Below are 10,547 nucleotides of genomic sequence, written 5' to 3' on the forward strand. Positions count from 1 at the left end.
GGAGGACATGGCTGGAGAGGATTAAGCAAGGGGTGAGAAGTAGGACAAGGTGACAGACACGGCAAAGGTCAAACCCGGACGACCCTATGGGCACTCTGGCTTTTATTGAGAAAATTTTGAGCAGAGGAGTGATCTGTTTTACATTTTAACAGGAACTTTGTGTTGAGAACAAACAATACTGTGCTGAGATTACAGAGGAGCAAGGATAGAACCGGAGAAGGCAATGGCACCCCACTCCAGTACTCTTGCTTGGAAAATCCCATGGACGGAGGAGCCTGTTAGGCTGCAATCCATGGGGTCGCTAAGAGTTGGACACGACTGAGTGACTTCACTTTTACTTTTCACTTTCATGCACTGGAGAAGGAAATGGCAACCCACTCCAGTGTTCTTGCCTGGAGAATCCCTGGGACGCGGGAGCCTGGTGGGCTGCCGTCTATGGGGTCGCACAGAGTCAGACACGACTGAAGTGACTTAGCATAGCATAAGGATAGAAAAAGAGACACCAGTCAGGAGACCACAGCCATACCTCAAGAAAAAAGATGGTGGTGGTCTAAACCAGGAGACCAGTTGGCTAGAACTCAATTAGAATTGCTGATACGTGTAAAGATGTAAAAGAGGGATCCAGATACTAATGCTGACCCAGTGCCTTGAATACATGCATGTACTCAGTACATTAAGATCTAGAAACTATGACCAGCATTTTCCCAGCTAGACTGCAAGTTCCTCTAACACAGCACTTGTGCTAGTGTCCTGATATTCCCACCTCATATCAACGATATTAATGATATTACATCTTTGGGGACTGTAATCTGAGCACTTAACACGTGCCTGGTATGCCCACACAATACAAAAGAACTCTGTGTGCCTTTAGTCATTAAATCCTCACAATACCCTAGTCTGTGCACTTTACAGACAAAGAAACTGAGTCTCAGAAATAGTTACCTGCCCTAAGACAGGTTAACTAGTTGAGAATCAAACTGCAGGAACTCATATCTTCAACCTGTCAAATAATGGAGCAGTGAGCCCACAGATTTATTCATTGTTACCTTGGGCAAGTTACCTGTCTTCTCTGAGAGTCCGTCTGTCAAGTGGAAATAATAAAATAGTACACATTTCCCAAGTTGCTGTGAGACTACACGAGGTTGCATCCTGCAGTGTCCTCTCAATACCTGGCAATATAGTTCAGTTTACTGAGTGCTTACTGATTGCCGCGCACTGTTCTACACTATGCAGGGAGATGGTCTCATTTAACTCCCATTGTAATTTACGAGACTAACCTATTTAACAGATGAGAAACTGAGGTGCAGAGGAGTTAAGTAACTTGCACAGGGTCACTTTACGAAAACGTGGCAGACTGCAAGTTTGTACCCGGAGACATCTTAACTTCAGAACTCACGCTCGTAAGCTCTCAAAGAGGTGTGATTTTCTAACCCCTTTCACTGAACAGGAAACTATGGTCCAAAGGACGATTTAGCCAAAAGCTCACTCTTAGGCCACCTGGCCCGGAAGCCAGCGCAAGTCAAATGAATGGGTGAAGCCAGACCGCGGGTTTCCGCGGCTGCGGTTCCCGACTGGGTCTCGGGGGGACCCGTAGCCCGCGCCGTACCGACCGCCACCCTCTCCTCCACTCGCCCGCAGTCCCAACTGCTGGCCAGCCCCCCCTCAGGCGCCGGACCCCCAAAGAGCCCGAGCTCATGCCCCTGTCCCGCAGGGGAAGAGGACCCCTCCTGGCCGGCCCCCGAATGGCCAGGACTAGCCCCTCGCGGGTGACGGCGTGTGGGCCGCGGGACCCCCTTGTCGAGCCCTGCGCAACGCCTCACCCGGCAGCGCCATTCCTCCGAGCAGGTCCCACCAGGGCCCGAGCCGCAGGCGGACTTCCGCTCGAGAAGGTGGCTCCAAAAGGGCTCCGGAGGGGACGCCGGGGACTCGCGGCAGACCCCGTGTGCTGGGATGGGCTCCAGGCACAGGTCAGACCCCGCCGTTCCGCTGGGCAGGGCGGCGCTCACCAGCTGCACAGTGTTGAGCGCGCAGTGCGCCACGGCCCGCGCGTACAGGTCCGCTTCCTCCCCCCCGCGCCCCGGCCCACTTGGAACCGACCTCCTTGCAACGGTCCCATTCCGGAAGGCACCGGCAGGCGGTTGGACAAGGCCTCAGGGGTGGGCCCGAGACGGGGCCTCCTGTGATTGGTCGGTCGCAGTGTCACTCAGTCGTCTCTCTGCAACCCGGCCGATTTTAAAGGAATGGAAAGGGTCCGGTGGAAAAGGGCCGGCAACATTTGAGCGGTTTGCGGGTTTGTTTTTTTTTTTTTTAATAAGAAAATTATAGCAGCTTTCCCTGAAGATTGTTTCGGTTGTTAGTAACTGACTTATAAGTTACTTTTAAACCGATCTGCATACTTTTGTGTGAGGAGAATATAAATCCCAATGGAAGTGACTCGTCTAAGAATTTATTAATTAGGTAACTCAGATTATTCAACGTTTACGGGATAGCCAGACAGCGTACTAAACGCTCCATATACTTTGTTTCATTCACTGCTCATCCCCAGTCTGTGAGATATGTACTATTAATATTTCCATTTTATAGAGAAGAAAATTTAAAAATGTTAACCAGGACAGTCTGACTATAATCCGCTTTTAACTGTTACGAACACAAAGTGTTCACAATGCGATATAACTTTTACAATCATTAGTGTCCTGGATATTACCGTCTATTACTGTCCCAAACAAGGAAGAGTCAGTTCTTTCTCTGTTTGGTCGTGTGCTACTGTATGGTATACTAGCCATTAAATATGTGGATATTTTAATTTGAATTTAATTAAAATTAAAAATTCAGTTTGTCATTTGTATTAGCCATATTTCAAACATTCAGTGGCCCAATGTGGCTGGGGGAGATGATACTGAACTGCGCACAATTATAGAGCATATAGAACATTTCCATTGTCACAGAATATTCTAATGGACAGCACTGATCTAGAATATATAAAGAACTCCTCCAACTCAATACTAAGACAACCAGTGGTGTGCTGAAGCCTCAAACTGGCTTGTGAGAGTCAACTGTTAATTTTCTCAGAAATTTTGATAAACCTCAAAGTCCTACTGGGATGTTGGCAATTGGATCTCTGGTGCCTTTTTTTAAATTGCCAAATTTGAAATAGTCAAATTGTCTAGTCAAAGCTATGGTTTTTCCAGTAGTCGTGTATGGATGTGAGAGTTGGACTATAAAGAAAGCTGAGCACTGAAGAATTAATGTTTTTGAACTATGGTGTTGGAGAAGACTCTTCAGAGTCCCTTGGACTGACTGCAAGGAGAGCAAACCAGTCAATCCTAAAGGAAATCAGTCCTGAATATTCATTGAAAGGACTGATGCTGAAGCTGAAACTCCAATACTTTGGCCACCTGCTGCCAAGAATTGACTCATTGGAAAAGACCCTGATGCTGGGAAGGATTGAAGACAGGAGGAGAAGGGGACAGCAGAGGATGAGATGGTTAGATGGCATCACTGACTCGATAGACATGAGTTTGAGCAAGCTCCAGGAGTTGGTGATGGACAGAGTAGCCTGGTGTGCTGCAGTCCATGGGGTTGCAAAGAGTAGAACTCGACAGAGCGACTGAACTGAACTGAAAAGTCCTACTGTATAGCACAGGGAACTGTATTCAGTATCCTATAGTAAACCAATGAAAAAGAATGAGAAAAAGTATATTTTCTGTATATATCTATATATTCTCTCACGTTGGTGTACACCAGAAACTAACGCAGCATTGTAAATCAACTATATGTGCATACATGCTAAGTTGCTTCAGTCATGTCCAACTCTTTGTGACCCCATTGACGGTAGCTGTCCAGGCTTTTCTGTCCATGGGACCCTCCAGGGTAGAATACTGGAGTGGGTTGCCATGCCCTCCTCCAGGGGATCTTCCTGACCCAGGGATGGAACCTGAGGTTCTTATGCCTCCTGCATTGTCAAGATGTGTTCTTTACTACTAGTGCCACCTGGGAAGCCCATAAATCAACTATGCTGCAGCTGTTGCTAAGTCGCTTCAGTCGTGTGCGACTCTGTGCAACCCCATGGACTGCAGCCTACCAGGCTCCTCCACCCACAGGATTTTCCAGGCAAGAGTACTGGAGTGGGTTGCCATTGCCTTCTCCCTAAATCAACTATGAAGGGAAGGGAAAGTCGCTCAGTCATGTCCGACTCTTTGCGACCCCATGGACTGTAGCCTACCAGGCTTCTCAGTCCATGGGATTTTCCAGGCAAGAGTACTGGAGTGGGTTGCCATTTCCTTCTCCAGGGAATCTTCCCAACCCAAGGATCAAACCCGGGTCTCCCGCATTGTAGGCAGACACTTTACCCACTGAGCCACCAGGGAAGCCACCTAAGTAAAAAATATATAAGTGAGGGGAATTTTGCAAATTGGTTGTTAAATATTAGAAGAATTAAATTATATATATTTAAAATGAAATAAAGTATATTAAAAACAAAATTCATCATTTCCTAATTATTTTCCTTTATTTTACCATTGTCTGTGCTTTTGTGGTAGCTTGTATCTACTGTATATGAATGGTGGAAATATTATATCATGCTGTGCTACTACACATCTCTTTCCAGTAACATTGGTAGCTTGATTTGGCTGCAAATGGAATATTTGTACCATAGAGTCAGCAAATGCTACAAACCAGGGCTTAACTTATTGCTTTGTTATTGAGTAAATTTAATGTTGGAGATAATGTTAATCGAGATTAAACTTAAAAATATGTCTCATCTGTAGATTTTACATTATAAATAGCACAGAAACTTGAAAATATTTGTGTTGTGTTTGAAAATTATTATCTAATTCAGAAAATAAGTCACTTTTAAAGTTTCAGTTACATGTTTATTGTTGTTAGAGTCCCTTGGACTGCAAGGAGATCCAACCAGTCCATTCTGAAGGAGATCAGCCCTGGGATTTCTTCGGAAGGAATGATGCTAAAGCTGAAACTCCAGTACTTTGGCCACCTCATGCGAAGAGTTGACTCATTGGAAAAGACTCTGATGCCGGGAGGGATTAGGGGCAGGAGGAGAAGGGGACGACAGAGGATGAGATGGCTGGATGGCATCACTGACTCAATGGACGTGAGTCTGAGTGAACTCCGGGAGTTGGTGATGGACAGGGAGGCCTGGCGTGCTGCGATTCATGGGGTCGAAAAGAGTCAGACTGAGTGACTGAACTGAACTGAACTGAAGTCATGTCCCACTCTTTTCAGCCCCTTGGACTTCAGCACGCCAGGCTCCCCTGTCCTCTATTATCTCCTGGACTTTGCTTAAATTCATTTCCATTGAGTCAGTGATGCTATCTAACCATCTCACCCTCTTCCGCCTCCTGCTCCTTTTGCCTTCAATCTTTCCCAGCATCAGGGTCTTTTCCAGTGAGTTAGTTCTTCGCATCAGGTGGCCAAAGTATTGGAGCTTCAGCATTGGTCCTTCCAATGAATATTCAAGACATTTTAGTAGAAGGATAATGATGATACAATATCATTAATAAGTGAATGATAGATGATACTGTGAGATAAGAAAAAGTATGAAAGGGTAAAGGGGGCTGAAAGAGGGGCAGTGTTCTGCCTCAGTCTCTTTTATCAGTGGAGTAGTATCTTTTACCTATCCATTCACTTCTCATGAGGCTGACAATGTGTTAGGTACTGAGGATGAAACCACAGAAATATGTTTCAGGGGCTCCAAAGAGCCCCAGTTCTTTATGTCTCAACACAGAAAGAATTGACTGAGAGGCAATGTTATAGATAAGAAGTGATTTATTAGAATAGGATGCTTGTGAGGTTTACAAGCAGATGGGCAGGAGGGTGCAGGGCTCAGAACATACTGCCCTATAGTTTTATACTCAAAGGAAATGTGGGGAGGGGGAGAAGACCACCTTCTCCCTCATTCTTTAGTGGACATCGAGCTTCCATCATCAGCTCCTCCTTTTCCTCTGTATCAGGTGGGGGAGTTTTCTCATCTCTACATGTTCAAACTGGGACTGTCATGGTACAGTGAAAATGAGCAAAAAGATGGTAATGAACACCATAAATGGTAAATCATCTCAGGTTTCAGTATGTCACCTTATCCCTTTTTTAGTGTGTGCAGAGGAGCATGAAATAGGAATCATTAACTCATTTTCCTCATTGGACAGGATGTGGGTCTCATTCCCCTATTGTTTTCTTGTGCATGGGTATACCTCATGCTTCTATTGCACAGGTTTCTGGTGGTGGTTGTTTTTTTTTGTTTTGCCATGCTGCATCTTTGATGCAGGGTGTGGACTTTCTTTAGTTGCTATGCATGGGGGCTCCTCTAGCTGCAGTCAGTGGGCTTCTCGTGCTGGGTTGCAAGGGCTTCTCTAGTTGCAACACATGTGCTTAGTTGCCCCGCAGCGTGTAGGAACTTAGTTCCCAGACCAGGGATGGAACCTGCATCCCCTGCATTGGAAGGTGGATTCTTAACCACTGGACCACCAGGAAAGTTCCCTGCAGCACAGTTTTGTTGCTCAGCTTTGTTCTTGGTTTTGTCGTAAGTAAACCTGCTTTCTAGAGTGACTGTTAACTTAGGGGTCTCCCGTACTTTTTCCATTACTTATGATTCCTTAGTGGGATTACCTATTTAATCACCTACTTTGTCCCTTTACTCTGCCCATATCAAATATACAACTGTGACCACATCAACAAGATTTCTTCCCTCGTGGAGTTTATAGTCTGATGGGAGATGGTCAGTAAACAAACACACATAAACTTGATAATTGTAGGTAATAAATACTATGCAAGAAATGAACAAATAAATATGAGACTGGGTAGGGAGAAGCTACTTAATGTAGATTGGTGATCAATAAATGCCTCTCTGAGAAGGGGACATTTAAACTTTCACTTGAGTGATGAGACAGAAGCCGTCCTGAAAAACTAATTTTTCCAATCCCCTCTTCATTCCTAGGATCTGTGGTCGAGAAGAAATAGTGATGCCTTATGCTTCTGACAGTGATTCAGGAAGTGTGGATTTGCAGCTGGGCAACTTAGAGGATATTAAAAAGCAACCAAGTAGCCTTGAACTTACAGGTGAAATGGGGGAAAGATAAAGGAGTGGGGCTGGGAACAGGGAATCTCTTGTCAAGTGACGTTTCAGGATGACCAGCTGTCAACTAGATTTTGACAGCAAATTTGGTCCCTGACTTTAGGACCTTGGAATGTGATTGGCAAAATGAGATGATATATTATTCTAGGTATATAGAAATCTAAACTTGGTCCTGAAACATCATCCTAAAGTCTGGTACAGAGTCTAAGTGCTAGAAGGATTCTGAGAAGGGAGAGGTAGATGTGGATGGTTGCTGGATTGGGTTACAGCATAACTATCTTTCATTTATTCTACAAACATTTTTTGAGGACCAGTTGCTGGGCATACAACAATGAACAGGGCCAATGTGATCCCTGCCCTCATAGGATTTACATTATAGTGCTTTTTGAAAATGACCCCCAAAAAGTAAACAGACAACAAACAAAGTAATTACAAATTGTAGTAAGCACTATGAAAAAGTTGAACAGCTACAGTGTGTTTGAGGAACTACATTAATTCACTTGTACATTCATTCAACAAATATTTATTGAAGCCCTATTGTTCTCTCAACACTGATCTAGCTATAGAACAGTGTGCTTATAAACAAATGATTGGAGCTCAGTATAATGTGTGTGATTAAGGGTTGGGGAGGAAGTAATGAGCAGACAGAGAAAGGTTTATTAGCAGCTCAGAGGATACTTAGCCAAAATGGGCAAAGGGGATTCAGGAAAGGGATCCTGGAGTTGAGCTCTGATGGATGAGTAGGGGTTAGCTAGGCAAAGAGAGGAAGGGAAGGTGGGGAGAGGAAGAAGAAACAAGCAGGCAGAAGGAAAGCCTGTGCAAAGATCATAGGTGAACAGGAACATAGGCTTCCAATGGACGACAGACACATGGCAGGAAGTGGGAGAAATGTACAGAAGACAGTAGTCATGGAAACCACTAAGTGAACAAAAGTAGAGAAACCCTCAGCTGATAGGTGTGTTAGGGAGGAACTAGGAAGGCTATTTACCCAATAGGAATAAGAAATTTGGTATCAGAAATGGAGGAAGCAAGGATATAAAACGACCCGAATCTAGGAAGGCCCAAAGGAAAATGCTATGTTCCTCACTGGCAATAAAATTATTGTATTTCCTCAATTATAAGATATACATTGTCACATTGTATAATTTCTAATCATGATATATTTATTTTATAATCACTGTAATTGGTATCAGAGTGTTCCTTTTTTCCTTCAAAGTTTATTAAACAGAATTGGTGTATTTTATAATCTTAAAAACTACATGAACAGGAAAATGATGCCAGCAGAATCCTTGTCACTCGATAAAGAAGGTTGTTATCATCCCCATTTTGGAAATGTAGAAATAGGCCCAGAGAAACTAAGGTTGCATAAAGTCAGAAAGCTAGAAGAGGCAGAACCAGGATATGAGCCTAGGCAGACTCTGGAACCTGTGCTGTTAAAGTATTAGGTTGGCCCAAAAGTTCGTTCAGATGTTTCCATAAGATGGTATGGAAAAACCCAAACTAGCTTTTTGGCCAACCCACTATATCTCAGGTCAAGAAGGAGATACCTCAAGCACTTACTCAGCTTCCTGCTCCACTTGGAAAGAGATCATCAGCACAAGAGGCCACTATATTTTAAGCTCTAGTCACTGCAGGCTCAAAGACTTTTGGACTTACAGAAGAATATCTACCATTGAAGTGCTTACTGAGGGCCACATACTGAGAAAGTCTTCTGTATGTACTACCTCACTCAGTCTCCAACAATAACCCTGTTTTATTGGTGAGGAATCTAAGCTTCTAAGAGACAGACTAATTTAATGAATGTCATATAGCTAATAAGTGGTGGATCCAGGATTCAAACTGGTCTCAGACTTAGAAAAACCCATGCTCTTATAACCCTCAGCTCAGCCTTAAAGGTGTTTGTAGTTTAGGAGGGCCTTGGAGAACATTGGAGGCTGTTGGAGAAGGAAATGGCAACCCACTCTAGTACTCTTGCCTGGAGAATCCCATGGACAAAGGAGCCTGGTAGGCTACAGTCCACGGGGTCACAAAGAGTCGGACACGACTGAGTGACTTCACTCACTCACTGGAGAACATTGGATTTGTAATTGAGAAAACAGACTCAGGAGGGGAAGAGACTTGTCCCGGGTTGCAGAGGAAATAGGAAGGGTGAGAACAGGACCTATCTATCTTGATGTCCAGGGGTCCTCCCCACTAAACCGTGTGACTTCACACAGTGCAGAGGCACCATCCAATGTCTTTCTTTCGGCGTTAGACTCGGACATCTCGGAAATCCCCGGACTCCCCAGGGAATCCGTCACAGACACCTCCAGACACCTGACCCACCAAGGCCCCCTCGGTGAAGTCGTTGTCGAGCAGCTGATCCAATCCATCCAGAAGTTTTTTAATGGTGAACTAAAGGTACGCACAAGCAATCTTCCAAGGTATTCCAATTATTCATCTACCAAATATCTTAAAATTTTTTATATAAAACATTTATACTATAGGGTATAAAATTGATTAAATGTATACTGTCAACTGGAAAAAAAAAAAAGCATAACCTGCAAATGAAGAGTTCGGCTTTTTCGGAGGTGTTACTAAGGACTAAAGGGCTTCCCTGGTGGCTCAGATGGTAAAGAGTCTGCCTGCAATGTGAGAGACCCAGGTTAGATCCCTGGGTTGGGAAATGCCCTAGAGAAGAGAATGGCAACCCACTCTAGTATTCTTACCTGGAGAATTCCATGGACAAAGGAGCCTGGCGGGCTACAGTCCCTGGGCTCACAAAGAGTCGGATAGGACTGAGTGGCTAACACTAAGGACTGGAATGACAGTCTTTCAGATAGCTCTGAGGGACTGTTGGTAAGAGAGGAGTCAGGATAAAAAGGAGTTTTGATGGGGAAAAAAAACTATGTAGTGAAAGCACCAAAAGATGGACTGCTAATTACAAAAGCAGACATTTCCAATTAATCATTTTAGTGCGTGTGAGAAGGTACGGAGCAGCTCCAATGGCTGATGGCTTGACAGGCACAGCACCGTTTGTTCACTCAGATGGCAGGTGGCATTCTTTATCCACAATACTTTTACATTTATTTTTTGTATTTATAATAAATATATTTACATATTCTTCTACATTATTTTTATGTTTATAGTAATTTTAAATTTCGTATAAAAACAAAGAAAACTGTAATAAAAGGTATAGGTTAATCTTCCCTAATCCTCTCAAGATTTAAGTTATCTTAGTTCTCCTTCTACAGAGAAGGCAATGGCACCCCACTCCAGTACTCTTGCCTGGAAAATCCCGTGAATGGAGGAGCCTGGTAGGCTGCAGTCCATGGGGTTGCGAAGAGTCGGACACGACTGAGCAACTTCACTTTCACTTTTCACTTTCATGCATTGGAGAAGGAAATGGCAACCCACTCCAGTGTTCTTGCCTGGAGAATCCCAGGGACGGGGGAGCCTGGTGGGCTGCCATCTATGGGGT

The 10,547-nt window shown here is 44.2% G+C and overlaps 2 protein-coding genes across 3 annotated transcripts in view; one reads left to right on the forward strand and one right to left on the reverse strand.

Moving 5' to 3' along the window:
• Positions 1–1,921, reverse strand: part of RPN2 (ribophorin II) — a 54,255-nt gene extending 52,334 nt beyond the window's left edge. For both annotated transcript variants that reach the window (XM_010829193.1, XM_010829192.1), the window contains exon 1: positions 1,821–1,921. In XM_010829193.1, coding sequence (XP_010827495.1) covers positions 1,821–1,833 — 13 coding nt within the window. In that variant the 5' untranslated portion in view covers positions 1,834–1,921. The remainder of the gene's footprint in view (positions 1–1,820) is intronic.
• MROH8 (maestro heat-like repeat family member 8) overlaps positions 447–10,547 on the forward strand; it is a 43,439-nt gene continuing 33,338 nt past the window's right edge. Inside the window, 4 exon segments of the mRNA XM_010829191.1 lie at positions 447–1,774; positions 1,776–1,967; positions 6,950–7,071; positions 9,342–9,487. Of these exon segments, the coding sequence (XP_010827493.1) occupies positions 1,695–1,774; positions 1,776–1,967; positions 6,950–7,071; positions 9,342–9,487 (540 nt within the window). The 5' untranslated portion in view covers positions 447–1,694.

Source organism: Bison bison, unplaced genomic scaffold (genome assembly GCF_000754665.1).
Source record: "Bison bison bison isolate TAMUID 2011002044 unplaced genomic scaffold, Bison_UMD1.0 scf7180017864500, whole genome shotgun sequence".
Classification (NCBI taxonomy): Eukaryota; Metazoa; Chordata; class Mammalia; order Artiodactyla; family Bovidae; genus Bison; species Bison bison.